At 42.5% G+C, this 19,200-nt stretch overlaps 1 protein-coding gene across 1 annotated transcript in view; it reads right to left on the bottom strand.

Annotated features, from left to right (window-relative positions):
• Positions 1-18,847, bottom strand: part of LOC126249372 (slit homolog 2 protein-like) — a 153,697-nt gene extending 134,850 nt beyond the window's left edge. Inside the window, exon 1 of the mRNA XM_049951025.1 lies at positions 18,820-18,847. Coding sequence (XP_049806982.1) covers positions 18,820-18,847 — 28 coding nt within the window. The remainder of the gene's footprint in view (positions 1-18,819) is intronic.
• Positions 18,848-19,200: the final 353 nt, after the last annotated feature.

The raw sequence follows: 19,200 nt of genomic DNA, 5'->3' as shown, positions 1-19,200 counted from the left end.
CTTCATTATCTTCTATCAGTTGATCAAATGTACCGCCATCATGATTCTAAAAGGTGTTTTTAACATTGTATTTATCTTCTGGGCAATTTGTAATTGGAAGTGGTATGCTTTCCATAAACCTGTAAATCGACCTACCCAATCAGTTCTAGGGGGATGTTGATTTATGCACGATACCCGATCAATGATTTTAGTTTTTTCACGTAGCTGAATCATAGACAGCGCTGAAAGCCATATTGATTGCAGAGAAACAAAACAAAAAGAAAGGATTAACCAGGAGCTAGATTTCATAGTCAAAAACTAATACAACTACCAGGCCATGTCTAAGACCTAGTCTATGTATTCTGCCCTATCCGTGTACTTTTTCACAGTTAACTTCACGTACTCTGTGAAATCTTGCACTCTTTCTCTCACACAAGGGGTGGCCTCGTTTACGGCAGATACTGTTTCAGGCGTTCTCAGCAAATAACATAGGACAGAATTTTGCCTATTATCGCCAATGGTGATTTCTTTTCATGTTTGGTCGAAGGTTCATATTTTGTGGCAACCTCTACTTGATGTTTGTGGATTCTGCTTATATATCGTTTCAGTTAGCTTTCGTTTTTACTTTAGGTTATGACTATTGAGGACCGCTTTTGGACCTAAATCTTACACTGCTAGCACTTTCCTACTTTTTTATATCGTACAATTGCCTAATTTTCAATCTGTGTCTCCAAAAATTTAAATCTACGCATACCAGAGACAACAAAGTTCCTGTTTCTGATGCGTATTGTATTGCTTCGTTTATTAGGTTTGTATTTAATGTAGTTTCTTGTAGTTTCCTGATTGATTTTGCCAAAATGAACAGATATATTTCCGCTACTGTGTTAGGAAGAGACAGTGTAGAAATAACAGTAACTAGTCAGTAATTAACTATGACACTGTTTTGCCAAACCAGTTGGAGATAACTGTCCAATTTCGATGAGTTACGAAATTTCTTTTACTTTTTTGCAACTCGTTGCCTGTAGAATGGATATGAACTGCGACGCATCGTGGTGCTACGACTAAATCAGAGGAGTAAGTCACTACATTGCTGTTATTTTTTACAGTGGGATAATGTTGGTTAATTCTTACAAGTATGTATTGTGATCTTCAGTCAGAAGACTCGTTATATGCAGCTCTCCATGCTAGTCTATCCTGTGCAATTATTAGGTTTATAATTGTACTACAGCCGCGTTTCTCAAAATGTTAGCTTTTGAGAAGGTAGCTTTACCCTGTGTAAGTCTTTTCGTCTCTACATATCCCCTGTAACCTACACCCACTGGAACCCGATTACTGTAGTCAAGGCTTGGTTTCTCACTACAATTTTTATCTGTTGCACTTCCCTCCACCACCAAGCTCAAGTTCCTTGACGTGTCAGGATCCTATCAACAGATGCTGATTCAGTATCTCTCTGTTAGTTCTATGACTTATCCATCTAATTTTTTAAATTCTCCTGTAGCATCATGTTCCAAAGGCTTCTATTCTCTTTTTGCCTGAATCTATCGCCCACGTTTCACTTTTGTACAATGCTACACCCCAGACAAATATCTTAAAGAAAATCTGCCTAACACTAAAATTTTTATTCGTTGTTAACAGATCCTCTTTTTCAGAAGAGCATTTCTTGGTATTGTCAGGTTACATTTTATAGCTGCGTGACTAATTTCTTCTAGTTTTAGTGTCTCATTTTATACTGTAGTTCAGCGGCGGCCAAGATTTTGGCTCACAGGCGCTAGAGCCCTCATCGTCGCTCCACATTTGCCCCACCGCAACGCCATGTTGTCTGAGCGCGAGGAGGGGAACAGGCGAAAATTGCGAACGAGCCACATTTAAATGACAATGCAGCCGCACTGCCTAGAGCTTGGTTTTATATTTCACATTTGTCAACAACATAGATCACAAACAAAATAAATTTTCAATATTATTTAATTATTTTGGTGCGCTGAAGATTTAGTATAACTTGAATCTGATACTAACTGTCAGCATATGGACAGACGCAGATAATTTCACAGAGGCTCACACTTTAATGTGTCACATAATCCAGACTTATTTCATTTCATAATCGACAAAAGGTCTTTCACATAAAAATGTCGATCGAAATACTGTAGCACTTACGTAATCCCATATGGAGACTTGGAAGCTCTACCTGAGGAAAGCAATGTAGACATCCTGGACAGTTTTAATGTAAAATGATTTGTCATTATAACCACAATCACACTGCAGGTCAGTCAGTTACATCAACACATGTACTAAACATGCAAAGGATTGCTTTCATCTAAAACGACAAACGGTATCGGCAACAGCTCGAAAACAGATGTAAGATTGACAGTCTCCTCAAAACCTTTACAAAACTATCCTTGTAATTCTTTCAAGGCTACAATGAATGCTTCAGACCTCGCCTTTCTTTAACGCCAGTGAGCTTAGAAAAATATATTGTCTTCGTCAGAATGTGTCCCTTCTACAAGGCGATTTACGTTTTGAATGAATCCCTATCACATTCGAAAGAAGGTACTTTGCAGCATCTTACTGTGGACAGTGTGCAGCCAGGTCCACTTAAAATGCGAAGTCAACAATATATTTCGGATGTTATAATTTTCGTTCCTACACACATTTTTTCCATCATAAATTCAACAATAGCGAGTTTTAAATCGAAAAATAGTTCTGGGGGTGCCCCTTGGCGTAACCATCGTACTTTGCAGTAATGTATGAAGTCTCCACACTCTTAATTCAGGTCCATTGAAAACTGCTGCAACTGACGATGAAATGATGCGTGCGACTTCAGAAACTTTACTACTTGTGCCACCAGTTTTTTCACGTGTTCCCTGCTTGCAAATTTAGGACACTGTGTTTCTTGATGTACAGAGCAATGAATATCGTCCGTCAATCGTTGTAATATTTTGGTCTTTCATTGTCAACTAAATCTATAAATTCTTAGTGCATGGCATTTTAATGTCGTCCCATTGCAGATACGCAGTACCTGTCGCTTACGTGAAATGAGAATTCTCATCCCTCTCTTCTGCCATTCCCATACATCTTAAAGGATTCGATAATTCGCTAGACTGCCTCTTTTCGTGTTAACAGCCACTGCACCTGTGAACGTCCTTCATACCACGAACAAGTAACGAGGAGTAAACAGCGCTGACGTCACGATTCTGCAGAACTCAGAGAGTTGTGCCGACTGGAAATGCCACACTGAAATGCTGAATGAAATACTGTATCACGCTGTTCCGAGCACTTCCCAGAAGGACTGAGCAAAATGGAGCGACGGGCCGGGCCTGGGCAGCACGCTGCACGTGTGAAGTCTGGCACGCCGTGGCCTGCCCTGCTCTAACTCCTTCAGCGTCGTCTGATATAATTCGAATACATTCCATTACTCACGTTTTATATCTATTGGAATTCAGAAAATATCTCCTTTTCAAGACAATATCCATTATTTGCAACAATTCTTCAAAGTCCTTTCCCATCTGTGACAGAATTAGAATTTGATCGGAAAACTTCGAGCGGGCCGGTGTGGCCGTGCTGTTCTAGGCGCTTCATTCTGGAACGGCGTGACCGCTACGGTCGCAGGTTCGAATCCTGCCTCGGGCATGGATGTGTGTGATGTCCTTAGGTTAGTTAGGTTTAAGTAGTTCTAAGTTCTAGGGGATTGATGACCACAGATGTTAAGTCCCTTAGTGCTCAGAGCCATTTGAACCAATTTGAAAACTTCGAAACTTTTTATTTCATCTTCTTGAACTGTAATTCCATTTCCACATTTATCCTTCATTTCCTTTACTGCCTGCTCAGTGTGATTATTGGATAACATGGGAGATAGGCCAGAATGCTGTCTTACTTCCTTCTCGACCACTAGTTCCCTTTCATGCCCTTCGACTTTTATAACTAGTCTGGTTTCTGTAGTAGTTGTAAATAACCTTTCACTCCTTGTATATTAACCTTGCTTCATTCAGTATTCCAAATAGTGCATTCCAGTCAACATTGTCAGTCTTTCTCTAAATCTAAAAAATGTTATAAATGCTGGTTCACCTTTCTTCTGTCTATCTTCTAAGGTCATAGGCTACGTATTACATCGCATGTTCCTGCATTTCTGTGAAACTCGTACTTCCTTGAGGTTGACTTTACAAGTTCTTCCAATCTTCCGGGAATAATTTACGTTATCGTTCGGCAATTTACACACTTGTCAGCACCTGCTCTCTTTTCAGCTCAAACTATTACATTTTTCTTGAAGTCTGACGGTATTTCGATTGTCTTAGATATCTCGCATGCCAGGTAGAATAATTTTGTCATGGTTGGTTCTCCCAAGGATCTCAATAATTCTGAGGCAATGTCTCCTCTCAAAGTGCCTTGTTTCGACTCTAGTCTTTCAGTGCTCTGGCAAATTCTTCTCACAGTACCATGTCCCCCATGTCATATTCATCTAGCTGCTCTTATCTTTCCATAATACTGTCTTAAAGTTTATTTCCTTGTAGAGACCTTCAATATATTCCTCCCAGATTTCGGCTTTTCTACTGACTAGTTATTTGAGCTCTTAATATTGAACAGCTGATTCTGTTATCACCAAAATTTTCTTTAATTTTCCTATAGGTGGCATATATCTTTCCCATAGTCTTGCGCGTTTCTAAAGCTTTACCTTTCTGTTCAAGCCATTCCCGTTTTGCCATTTTGCACTTTCATTTAGTTTCAGTTTTTAGACGTCTGATTCACTTTTGCCTAGTTCATTAGCTACGTTTTTATATTTTCTCGTTTCGTCACCTAAATTACATATCTCGTGTGTTATCTAAGGACTTCTACTGGGCCTTGTCGTTTTGCCTATTTTATGCTATACTGCCTTCATTATTTCACCTTCCAAAACTACCCAATGGTCTTCTGTTGCACACCTTTCCACTGTTTCAGTCAATTGCAGCCTAACTCTCGCATTGAAACTCTCAACAATCAGTAATTCAAAATAAAATTAGAAACGTAGCTTCTGTTACTGCTAATAACTAGATACCAGTACCTACGAGCTTTAATTTGTACGCTAAAGCACTGAAAATAAATCATCAGAATTACGGTCAATGCTGACCTTCCTTCTAATTTTATTTATCATATGGTCGTTGTGCACACAGCACACTATGGAGTCATCAGTCAATCAGTAATTCCTTCAATGTATCCAGGACCCATCATCTTATTCTGCAGTTTCTTCAGTTTTAATCTGCAATTGATTACCAATAAATTTGCCCTATAATTGTTTCGCAGTTTAAAATCTGGTTTTGAACATCTGTCTTGAAAATATATAATGTATCCGCAATCTTTCTGTGTCTCTAGGTCTCTTCCACCTTCTTCGTGATTTCATGATTCTTAAACCAAGTGTTAGCAGTGATTAAATGGTGCACTGTGCAAAGCTCTAACCGGCTGCTCTCCCTATCGTTCATTTCCCACAGTCCATTTGTCCTCCTATTTTTCTTTTCCTTCTCTTTTCTACCACTGAAGTGCAGTCGCTCATCAAAATTATATTTCCACCTCTCTTAACTATACGAATAATTTTATCTCATCATATATTTTTTCAAACGCTTCGTCTGCTGAGCTGGTAGGCAATTAAACGTGTACTACTATGGTAGGTGACGTCTTTGTGTCGATCTTCGGCTGGGATAATGCGTTCGCTGTGTTGTTCTTAGGAGCTTACCCGCATTCCTTAAAACATGTTGCGCTCTACTCTGACAACTAGTAATCACCTGACCGGATGTTCTGTTATTTCTGCCAATGCACTTCACTAATTCCCAGCACACCGAACTTCAAACTATCTGTAAATTTTCTAACCTACCCACCCGATTGAGAGAACCAACACCGCACGCTCCAACTTGTAGAACATTTGATTTGTTTTCCTTGATTACAAACACTTTCCTGAGTGGTCTCACTTGGGGAATCCGAACGTGAGACAATTTTACCGCATGAATGTTTCACCCGAGAGGTTACCATCATCATTAAATTATACTACGGAATTCCATGTCCTCGGGGATTACGACAGCTGTAATTTACCGTTGGCTTCAGCCGTTCGCAGTACCAGCATGGCAAAGTCTTTTGGCTAAATCAGTCAGTCATCCGTGCAGCTACTGAAAAGACTACTGCCCTTCTTCAGGAATCATATGTTAATCTACCCTCTCTATTGATACCCATCAGATGTTCATGCAAGCTACCTCAACTCGGTAAGTTCCATTGTTCACGGAGAAACTTACAAGTATATTCACATCAAATATGAATCCTTGATACCAATTCAAACTTACATTCACACGTGTACTCCAGCGATTACATCACGTCTTGTTTATAAAAATTTGTGGGGTAGAAGTTGCAAGAAAAAGAACAAGAATAACCGTAGACTCCCGCAGGAGCGTTTCGTTATTGCATCCTATTTCGTAACATGTATTGTATTCACAAACTATGTACGTATATATCAACATTGCGTGTTTCCAAGTAGGAAAAATGTTAAAAAAGAACCAGTGTAAGCCACTAGAGGTAGATGACATGTACAAATTCGGTGTGCCGAAATTAAGACACTTAATTAGTTAGTAACTGACTGTCACCTACTCTTCATTTCGTGTACCAGTTACGAGTTTTATAAGGCGGTCTATGTTTCCGATCGACAACGCTCTGTTTTTGGTGCATCCAGGACACTTATTTTGCACCGCCTGAAGGATTTAAGTCGGCAGTCGTTAACTAGCTCTCCTGAGGAGATATTAATGTTATTACAAATGGTATCTAAGTTCGTTTAATTTCAATTCTCTGCCTGGAAGGAACAGACGAAAAGTTACTCACTATTCCTCTTGATTTTCCATGCAGCTCGTCTCTGAATGATAGTCTTTAACTAGTGGTCACTCCTAAATATTTCACAACTTCATTGCGCTTAATGCGGTGTCCGTTAAACAGCCTGGTCTCTAATATTGGCCTATATGTTGTGAAATGCACCATTCTCGTATTTTGTGGCTCTATAACCACCCTGTTCCGTTCACACCATTTCTTTAGCCTTCAGAGGGCGCGTCCGCTTCCCTCCGGCTTGGAAAGCCCGACACGGTTCACCTCTTTTGCAGTACCGTGGCCGAGGTCTTCTGTGCGCTTCCTACACCACTCCGCTAGATTGGCAGCACTGAGGGAGGCAGCGCGCTGGTAGGCACACTGAACTCGTGCTCGAAAGGGGTGGGCTTCCAACTCGGTCCTCTACCTAGATTAAGATTTCCCGTGGGTTCCCTAAATCGCTTGAAGCGAATGCTTCAAAATATTCTTTCAAAAGGACAAGACACATTTTCTCACTCATCCGTGTTCCCTCCGAGCTTGTGCTCCATTTCTAAGGACGTCATCGTCGACAGGATGATCAAGCGAAATCTACCTTTCTTCTTATTTTAGGTTAGTAGCAAATTATACGAGCTCGTACGTGACACCAATCAGCCCACGGAAACTGAATCCAAGCTCTGAGACCTACATCATTAGTCTATCACACTGAGAAAGAAATCACACTACACGGTCTTTAAAACTGGACTTTTACTCAACAATTTGGAATTATTTAGAAATAATATGACTGATATTTAGTCATAAATCATACGCAAGCGCATTAGTCTTCTGGCACGGAGGTAATGCCGTCGTTTTCTTTTCCGTCCTTGCAAACACATTGTCCTCCAGCTAGCGTCGGGGTTAGTTGGTTCCAACACCTGCTGCATTTGCAACTGTCTCTAGCGATGGCATCCAGGATTTATGACACGGCTGTTATCGTAAATAAGGCTCATGTATGCACTTCATACTCCTCTGTCAAGAGACCATTTCAGAGAAACCTCCAGACCGAAGATTTCGAAACATTTTCGATCCTCTGTGGGAAGTTCTCCTTATATGGGAACTTCATTGTCCGGAACATAACGTGGAACATGAAAATCGTCAGAGACAGTCGGTAGCATGCAGCGTAGTGAGAACATCTGCGGTATGTCCTCAATGTTAGCGTCATATATCTTTCTCACACTATCTTAGTAACCTCCAGGATCGTTTTGCACTCAAATAATTCTCCAGTTACGTATCAGTTCTGATTCATCAAAAGGCCGTCGAAGAACGCGCGTTGGATATCTGGATCCAGCATCACGGGAAGCTAACCGGTTTTTCGCTGATTCCTAGCACAATATGTGTATGAACTGTCCTTCAGTTTGTATGTGATCGGTGTCTCCCGAGTCATCACAACTCCTTGCGTGTTTTATAGTTAATCCTACAAGCATGTTAATTATCAACACGTTACGGAGGATACAATTCCTAATTCTCCTGTTGTTAGAAATGGCACATAAACGAGATGAAGATTAATTACATGTTCATGACGAACAACTGAACACAGCTGCTGGTGTCAATTTGGACGTCATCGTTTAAGAAGACAACGTTATTGTCAGGGGACAGTATCTATATCGTATGCACTTTTATCACCTAACCTGGTGACATATTTTCAACTAGCCTTCGTCGTTAGATAATAACAATAACTTCATCGGAATTCCATGAAGCTGTGACACACACATACCACACAACCGTATCCACGTATTATAGAAAACGCAGACACAATGGAGTACAGTAAAAAGCATAACACAGATCCGACAAACACAGACTGCGTAAAACTCAACTCGCTCTATTCGTTCAGTCGATAGAGAGCTTCTCCACCAAAGGCAAAGATTCCATGTTCGAGTCCCGATCCGCCACAAAGGTTTAATCAGACTGGAACTTTCAAAAGACTATTTGCCTGACAAGTGCAATTCACTTCGTTCATTTCTTGAGCAGTAGCGACTTTAAGTGGATCTCTTATCAAATCCTTGCTACAATGGGACTGCATTTAGTTATACTGTGCAGTCCAATACTTATGGACATTTGAGAACAAAACTTCAACATCCCGTTTTCACTGGCAGAGATCGCTGCAATGCCTCTTTCTGTCATATTTTTTATTGTGGTGGCTTTATGCAGTTGAGATTTCGTTTTATACTACAAAAGAACGTTATGCATTAATTAGGTATCACTTGCCTCAAAGCAAAATCAGCTTCGTGACCATTACAGTTCTCAAAAAGAGAGCAATATTTTTATCTATAATTTGTACGTGTCGGATGAACGTTGTATGACAGTATAGGGGAGAGCGTAGCACCTAGGAACACATGATGTTTTTTGGCCAGTACTCCATTCTAGTGACTGATTGTAGAATCACATGAAGGAATACGCACTACAGACCGCCATAAGCACTTTCCGTCATTTCCTACAGTTTTGTTCTTACTAGACATGAGATTGTGATTAGAGTAGCATCTGTAAATACTTCGAGTTCTACACCTTCAAGTGATGTGTAATATATCAAAACTGTGGCTCTGTAAACTTCACTGGCGTGGTAATTCATGGTATTCATATCGGAATATAACTTCATCTTGACTCAAGACCGCCGAAATATTGTGTCAAGATGACGTTATGTTCTGGCTAGAGACCCGATATGAATATATCAAAGCTAGTTTGAATATATTGTTAATTCCTCAATTACAGAACTTTATGGAAAGTAATATCCTGTAATTATACACACATCAAAAAATGTTTTGCATCACCTCGGTTCCGAGAGTTCCTGAACCTGAACAGAAAATTGGAACAGAGATCAACATAAACATCATTTCTGTCCTTTTTATTGCTCATGATAACCACACATTGCATGTTGTACCACCATCTACATCTACATCTACATTTATACTCCGCAAGCCACCCAACGGTGTGTGGCGGAGGGCACTTTACGTGCCACTGTCATTACTTCCCTTTCCTGTTCCAGTCGCGTATGGTTCGCGGGAAGAACGACTGTCTGAAAGCCTCCGTGCGCGCTCTAATCTCTCTAATTTTACATTCGTGATCTCCTCGGGAGGTATAAGTAGGGGGAAGCAATATATTCGATACCTCATCCAGAAACGCACCCTCTCGAAACCTGGCGAGCAAGCTACACCGCGATGCAGAGCGCCTCTCTTGCAGAGTCTGCCACTTGAGTTTGTTAAACATCTCCGTAACGCTATCACGGTTACCAAATAACCCTGTGACGAAACGCGCGGCTCTTCTTTGGATCTTCTCTATCTCCTCCGTCAACCCGATCTGGTACGGATCCCACACTGATGAGCAATACTCAAGTATAGGTCGAACGACTGTTTTGTAAGCCACCTCCTGTGTTGATGGACTACATTTTCTAAGGACTCTCCCAATGAATCTCAACCTGGTACCCACCTTACCAACAATTAACTTTATATGATTGTTCCACTTCAAATCGTTCCGCACGCATACTCCCAGATATTTTACAGAAGTAACTGCTACCAGTGTTTGTTCCGCTATCATATAATCATACAATAAAGGATCCTTCTTTCTATGTATTCGCAATACATTACATTTGTCTATGTTAAGGGTCAGTTGCCACTCCCTGCACCAAGTGCCTATCCGCTGCAGATCTTCCTGCATTTCGCTACAATTTTCTAATGCTGCAACTTCTCTGTATACTACAGCATCATCCGCGAAAAGCCGCATGGGACTTCCGACACTATCTACTAGGTCATTTATATATATTTTGAAAAGCAATGGTCCCATAACACTCCCCTGTGGCACGCCAGAGGTTACTTTAACGTCTGTAGACGTCTCTCCATTGATAACAACGTACTGTGTTCTGTTTGCTAAAAACTCTTCAATCCAGCCACACAGCTGGTCTGATATTCCGTAGGCTCTTACTTTGTTTATCAGGCGACAGTGCGGAACTGTATCGAACGCCTTCCGGAAGTCAAGAAAAATAGCATCTACCTGGGAGCCTGTATCTAATATTTTCTGGGTCTCATGAACAAATAAAGCGAGTGGGGTATCACACGATCGCTGTTTCCGGAATCCATGTTGATTCCTACATAGTAGATTCTGGGTTTCCAAAAACGACATGATACTCGAGCAAAAAACATGTTCTAAAATTCTACAACAGATCGACGTCAGAGATATAGGTCTATAGTTTTGCGCATCTGCTCGACGACCCTTCTTGAAGACTGGGACTACCTGTGCTCTTTTCCAATCATTTGGAACCTTCCGTTCCTCTAGAGACTTGCGGTACACGGCTGTTAGAAGGGGGGCTAGTTCTTTCGCGTACTCTGTGTAGAATCGAATTGGTATCCCGTCAGGTCCAGTGGACTTTCCTCGGTTGAGTGATTCCAGTTGCTTTTCTATTCCCTGGACACTTATTTCGATGTCAGTCATTTTTTCGTTTGTGCGAGGATTTAGAGAAGAAACTGCAGTGCGGTCTTCCTCTGTGAAACAGCTTTGGAAAAAGGTGTTTAGTATTTCAGCTTTACGCGTGTCATCCTCTGTTTCAATGCCATCATCATCCCGGAGTATCTGGATATGCTGTTTCGAGCCACTTACTGATTTAACGTAAGACCAGAACTTCCTAGGATTTTCTGTCAAGTCGGTACATAGAATTTTACTTTCGAATTCACTGAACGCTTCACGCATAGCCCTCCTTACGCTAACTTTGACATCGTTTACCTTCTGTTTGTCTGAGAGGTTTTGGCTGCGTTTAAACTAAGAGTGAAGTTCTCTTTGCTTTCGCAGTAGTGTCCTAACTTTGTTGTTGTACCACGGTGGGTTTTTCCCGTCCTTCACAGTTTTACTCGGCACGTACCTGTCTAAAACACATTTCACGATTGCCTTGAACTTTTTCCATAAACACTCAACATTGTCAGTGTCGAAACAGAAATTTTCGTTTTGATCTGTTAGGTAGTCTGAAATCTGCCTTCTATTACTCTTGCTAAACAGATAAACCTTCCTCCCTTTTTTTATATTCCTACTAACTTCCATATTCAGGGATGCTGCAACGGCCTTATGATCACTGATTCCCTGTTCTGTACATACAGAGTCGAAAAGTTCGGGTCTGTTTGTTATCAGTAGGTCCAAGATGTTATCTCCACGAGTCGGTTCTCTGTTTAATTGCTCAAGGTAATTTTCGGATAGTGCACTCAGTATAATGTCACTCGATGCTCTGTCCCTACCACCCGTCCTAAATATCTGAGTGTCCCAGTCTATATCTGGTAAATTGAAATCTCCACCTAAGACTATAACATGCTGAGAAAATTTATGTGAAATGTATTCCAAATTTTCTCTCAGTTGTTCTGCCACTAATGCTGCTGAGTCGGGAGGTCGGTAAAAGGAGCCCTTTATTAACCTAGCTCGGTTGTTGAGTGTAACCTCCACCCATAATAATTCACAGGAACTATCCACTTCTATTTCACTACAGGATAAACTACTACTAACAGCGACGAACACTCCACCACCGGTTGCATGCAATCTATCCTTTCTAAACACCGTCTGTACCTTTGTAAAAATTTCGGCAGAATTTACCTCTGGCTTCAACCAGCTTTCTGTACCTATAACGATTTCGGCTTCGGTGCTTTCTATCAGCGCTTGAAGTTCCGGTACTTTACCAACGCAGCTTCGACAGTTTACAATTACAATACCGATTGCTGCTTGGTCCCCGTATCTCCTGACTTTTCCCTGCACCCGTTGAGGCTGTTGCCCTTTCTGTACTTGCCCAAGGCCATCTAACCTAAAAAACCGCCCAGCCCACGCCACACAACCCCTGCTACCCGTGTAGCCGCTTGTTGCGTGTAGTGGACTCCTGACCTATCCAGCGGAACCCGAAACCCGACTTCCCTATGGCGCAAGTCGAGGAATCTGCAGCCCACACGGTCGCAGAACCGTCTCAGCCTCTGATTCAGACCCTCCACTCGGCTCTGTACCAAAGGTCCGCAGTCAGCCCTGTCGACGATGCTGCAAATGGTGAGCTCTGCTTTCATCCCGCTAGCGAGACTGGCAGTCTTCACCAAATCAGATAGCCGCCGGAAGCCAGAGAGGATTTCCTCGGATCCATAGCGACACACAACATTGGTGCCGACATGAGCGACCACCTGCAGATGGGTGCACCCTGTACCCTTCATGGCATCCGGAAGGACCCTTTCCACATCTGGAATGACTCCCCCCGGTATGCACACGGAGTGCACATTGGTGTTCTTCCCCTCTCTTGCTGCCATATCCCTAAGGGTCCCCATGACGTGCCTGACGTTGGAGCTCCCAACTACCAGTAAGCCCACCCTCTGCGACCGCCCGGATCTTGCAGACTGAGGGGCAACCTCTGGAACAGGACAAGCAGCCATGTCAGGCCGAAGATCAGTATCAGCCTGAGATAGAGCCTGAAACCGGTTCGTCAGACAAACTGGAGAGGCCTTCCGTTCAGCCCTCCGGAATGTCTTTCGCCCCCTTGAGACGACCTCCCACTCTACCACAGGTGAGGGATCAGCCTCAATGCGGGCAGTATCCCGGGCAACCAAAGTCGTAGTCCGGTCGGGGGATGCGTGGGACGAGCTGGCCGTCCCCGACAAACCCCCATCCGGAACCCCACAGTGATGCCCATTGGCAACAGCCTCAAGCTGTGTGACCGAAGCCAACACTGCCTGAAGCTGGGAACGAAGTGATGCCAACTCAGCCTGCATCCGAACACAGCAGTTGCAGTCCCTATCCATGCTAAAAACTGTTGTGCAAAGAACGTCTGTACTAATCTACAGAGAGCGCAAACAAATCGACACAAAATTTAAACGGTTATTAAAATACAAGATTGCCTAGTAAATGCAGTAATGCTGCTACTTGCGCACTGCTGACACACTGCTCGGCGGCGGAAGGAGACTACGCGATCTTACACTATTCAGGTACTAAAACGCGATGCTACAACTCTCAAATACTATAATACGCCCGAAATTTATGAATTAAACAATGCAAGTACCAAAAACACGCAAAGAAATTAAGAATTAAACTATGTAACAAATGAGTGAGCTAGGAGTATACGACTTGCTGCTGCAGCTGCTTATCCAACGGCGGCACGGAGCACACTGACTGTGACCAACCGACACTGGCCGTTCAAAATAAAAACAGAAGACAAACGACTACGCGAATTTACACTATTCAGGTACTAAAACGCGATGCTACAACTCTCAAATACTATAATACGCCAGAAATTTATGAATTAAACAATGCAAGTACCAAAAACACGCAAAGAAATCAAGAATTAAACTATGTAACAAATGAGTGACTAGGAGTATACGACTTGCTGCTGCAGCTGCTTATCCAACGGCGGCACGGAGCACACTGCGAGACCTTCAGAGGTGGTGGTCCAGATTGCTGTGCACACCGGTACCTCTAATGAGGTACCTCAATAGCACATCCTCTTGTATCGATGCATGCCTGTATTCGTCATGGCATACTATCCACAAGTTCATCAAGGCACCGTTAGTCCCGATTGTTCCACTCCTCAACGGCTATTCGGCGTAGATCCCCTAGAGTGGTTGGTAGGTCACGTCGTCCATAAACAGCCCTTTTCAATCTATCCCAGGCATGTTAGATAGGATACATGACTGGAGAACATACTGACCACTCTAGTCGAGCGATGTCGTTACCCTGAAGGAAGTCAGTCACAAGATGTGCACGATGGGACGCGAATTGTCGTTCATGAAGACGAATGCTTCGCCAATATGCTGCCGATATAGTTGCACGACGTCCGGTGACTGCACGAAAAGCATTATTCAACATGGTGGTGTTGCTGTCAGCGTTCCTCCGAGCCATAATCCGTAAGTAGCGGTCATCCACTGCAGTAGTAGCCCTTGGGCGGTCTGAGCGAGGCATGTCATCTACATTTCCAGTCTCTCCGTATCTCCTACATGTCCGAACAACATCGCTTTCGTTCACTCCGAGACGCCTGGACACTTCCCTTTTTGAGAGCCCTTCCTGGCACAAAGTAACAATGCGGACGCATCGAACCGCGGTATTGACCGTCTAGGTATGGTTGAACTACAGACAACACGAGCCGTGAGCCTCCTTCCAGGTGGAATGACTGGAACTGATCGGCTGTCGGACCCCCTCCGTCTAATAGGCGCTGCTCATGCATGGTTCTTTACATCTTTGGCAGAGTTTAGTGAGATCTCTGAACAGTCAAAAGGACAGTGTCAGTGATGCAATACCCACAGTCAACGTCTATCTTCAGGAGTTCTGGGAGCCGGAGTGATGCAAAACTTTTTTTTTTATCTGTGTATTTTTAAAGCTAGTTATACAACGTGTGGACGCTAAACCTATACGTACTGGTCGTGCACCCTCTGGAACCTCGAAACAGGACAAGATCTTTTGCCATGGAATATGACATATTTGCATTTTAACTGAGTTTCGTTAATGTCTTAACGATTTAAGCCGTCTTTAAAACTAACATTTCTGTTGGTTTCCAATATCTTTAATTTCAAAACGTGGATAACGTGTAATTGATTTTTGACAATACCTCTGCTTAAATTGATTCCACTTACTGATTATTGGTGTGTATTAGGGTAATAATGTAACAGATAGACAACTAAATAAAGTACTGATAAGATTTTCTTCAAAGCACCTTTAAATTTCAAGAGAATATTTGTTCATAGATACATGACCACTTTGCGCCTTGTAACATATTTTTACATTTGGAAAAACCTTAATTATCCGGAGTAATTTTTGTAATGCCAGGAAATGCTACAGCACATATATAGTGAATGAAGTAAGAAAATATATTAATTTGTTATCACAGAGCTGGATAGAGGCGAAAGTAAGTGTCCCAAGGTACAACACTCTCCCCTACAAAAGGAAGTTCACTATTCCTTTTCTTATACGGGGTGTTAGGGGTATAAGTGCAGATATTTTTGTTGGTGGCTGTAGACAATGTACTGAGCAACATTACGTCACTATTTACTTCATTTACATATTAATAATTATTACTACTAGGAGCAAAATGTTGGTAATGGAAATGAGCGTTTGGCGTCATTGGCCGGGAGGCCCCTTACGGGGCAGATCCGGCCGCCTTGGTGCAAGTCGTATTACATTCGACGCCACATTGGGCGACCTGCGCGCCGGATGGGGATAAAATGATGATGAAGACAACAGGACACCCAGTCCCCGAACGGAGAAAATCCCCGACCCTGCAGGAATCGGACCCGGGCCCCTTAGGACGGCAGTCCGTCACGCTGTTGAGGTTGGTTAGTTCACCCAAGTACATGTGGCAACAGCAAGCCATTAATGCTTATCTTCCCCTGGGCAGCAAAAAAAAAAAAAAAAAAATGGTTCGAATGGCTCTGAGCACTATGGGACTCAACTGCTGAGGTCGTAAGTCCCCTAGAACTTAGAACTACTTAAACCTAACTAACCTAAGGACATCACACACATCTATGCCCGAGGCAGGATTCGAACCTGCGGCCGTAGCGGTCGCGCGGTTCCGGACTGTATCGCCTAGAACCGCTCGGCCATTCCGGCCGGCCCCTGGGCAGCAGATCAGGCGTTGCAGTGTAGACGCATAGAAGCAAAACGGTCAGGCTACACTGATGGGCATAGTTCATTTAGTGATGCAGTTATGACCGTGCAGAAACATCAGGTAGCAAATTATGTATCGTGTTTGCAGGAAGACTATTAGACGCAGACAAAAAACAACGAGCGCTTTGAAGTGGGTATATATTAAGGTACCACTGATCACAATATCTGCATTTATACCACCATATGTATAGGTTATAATCTCAAACATAAGATTTGAGCGAAAATACTAATGATACTGCTTTCAAAAGTTTCATTGCTGTCTCCCCTGATTAGCTACAGTATACATTAATTTCTAAGTCTCGGATTGGTTCTATTACACTGCATTTTGGTAAAACGGTAAGGAAAACATGGGAATGCCACAACCTGATTTCACAGAAACTGCACTCAGTGGAAGAGCGGTAAAATAAGCGAATACTGTCTCGGCTTATTCGTAGGTATTCGACGGCTTCTGAGAAAACTACCGTCAAAGTTTACGAGGTACTTCATGTGCCATTGAGAAAATAAATAGTTCAACGGAAGATGTGGCAGAGGCTTGCGTCGCGGATTCACAGTTATGTGCCCCGTATTTGAAACCCGATTATTATTTATATTTTTGTTTTTCGTTTATCTATCTATGTCCGTAAAAGATAGCTACACGAATGTTTCCCAATGTATACTGAAATAAGCTCGTCCTTATTCGTCTACTAATAGCATGTCTGGTGAATGAATAAAAAAAACAATAAATGAATGAAAAAATTATTTATAATTGTTTTCGATGTATTTCCTGTAGTGTGTATTGATTCGTAATCAATTGCAAGCGCGTTTTCGGGAAAGTTATACGTTATGGGTGGTTTTCCGTGAAATTATTGCCAACGCGTGAAATTTTCAGCAATGTTAACGACGTTTCTTTCCCACGTGATATTTATACGAAGAAATCGGTAGCGTAGCTACTATAGGGCAAAGCGGGGCCTCCCAAGCTCAAGGGGCCTCTTGAACAAAATGAACGACGTGGCGAAAAGTTACGTAATATCTTAGTTGAATCAAGAACATTCGACTTTTAACTTTTTGTACCCTGACCAACAAACATCAGGGCACGAACTGAAATCACAAAAATTTCTCCCACCTCCAGAACATAAACATAACAGGGTGTATTGCTTGTCCGCTAAGACGTGAACTCTCTCACCGTTCGGGTGTTGTCGGTTGAAGTCAGAGATGCCATGGCTGCTAATGTTTGCGAACTAACAGTGAGTGGCACTGAATTACTAGCAGTATGTCCGACAAGACAGTGTGTGAATACATTTGAATATGAAGTCTCTACAATGTATTATTGCGGAACATTGTTGCTGCCGCGTTGTCATTTCTAACGTCGAAAACGATAGGTATTGCGTTCGAAATTGCAGATCCTGCAAAGCACCGACCTTTTCTCCCTGCGTTGCCAAGGCGTTGCTCGGCACGGTCCCAGAATTCTCCGTCGAGGGAATTAAAAGATTACCGGATGAGTTAATGACGGTAAGTACTGCCTTCAGTGGCTTCACTTTCTTTACTTGCTCTTTTCCTGAACTGACGTATGCGTTCCACCTGGCTGGTAAAGTGCGTATTTCTGAAGTTTTGTCTGTTTTAATTTATTGTCTTATAATCAATTAGTATTTGCTGTTTTGTTGTTCCTCTGTCGGTCGTTGTTTCTACAAATTATCTGCAGATGTTCACATAACTATGAGTTAGCTAATACGGCTGCCCAGTCAGCGCAAATGTGCCGGCAGTATTTGTGCAGTTGTGAGATTTTTTCGGTCTTATCGGCGACATTACAGCACAACTTGTCTTATGACTACTTGAGTGTACTCGAGAGCGTGTGCTTCGAGCTCCACGTAAACGACAGGCCAATTAGGTAACTGCAAACGCGGAAGTGTACATAGCGCAATGTTTACATCAGGTTTGTTCTTAACAAAGTATAAAGTCAGTACCGTGCAATGAGTATTCGACTCGAGCACATACGGGTAACCAAGCATTAGAATTGTTTGTTTGGTTTGCAAAGTTTTGTTGAAGTTAACTAAAATCATGGATTAAAAAAAGCCAGTGATGTGTTTAACCGAAAACAACACCAAGAAATTGAAGAGAGTAAACAAAAATTGAGCAAAATTGTCAGATTTTTTACTCGGCCTTCTACAAGTACCTCTGGCCCAAATATTTGTGTTGATTGTGATTCGCCGCGCGGGATTAGCCGAGCGGTCTGAGGCGCTGCAGTCATGGACTGTGCGGCTGGTACAGGCGGAGGTTCGAGTCCTCCCTCGGGCATGTAAGCTTAGGGACTGATGACCTCAGCGGTTAAGTCCCATAAGACTTCACACACATTTGAACATATTTTTGATTGTGATTCAGATAGTGTGGTGTCTGTTGGGAAGCCTATTGAAGGCGATCCGACAGTAACTGCGGTTAAAATACCGCAGGCCACGAAGATGCCACCGATCATATCGACGACATCTGCTTGACATACGAAACAGAAAAAGAACCTTCGACCAATACCCTCATCGAAAAGATAGGAAGTTTTATTTATGTCTTGCGAAACTTCACGAACAAGGCATTGAGCGATAAAGAAAAATGTCTAATTCTTAATTAGGGACCGTTACAGCCTTCAGGACCATTTCCTAACGATCCCCACCTGAACAGATGTGTTTCAACATCGTACTACGCTTCAGTTTCTAAGTATGGACCAGTTAATCGTTTCTGTCTGTATTATTCCAAAATTATAGATGCTGCCTATTGTGAATCTTGCTGGCTGTTTCCTTCGCAAAGGAATAATGTATGGTGTACGGATAATCGGGA

The sequence above is a fragment of the Schistocerca nitens genome, chromosome 3 (genome assembly GCF_023898315.1).
Source record: "Schistocerca nitens isolate TAMUIC-IGC-003100 chromosome 3, iqSchNite1.1, whole genome shotgun sequence".
NCBI lineage: Eukaryota > Metazoa > Arthropoda > Insecta > Orthoptera > Acrididae > Schistocerca > Schistocerca nitens.
The sequence above is the reverse complement of the archived record's forward strand: the minus strand, read 5'-3'. Positions and strand labels throughout refer to the sequence as shown.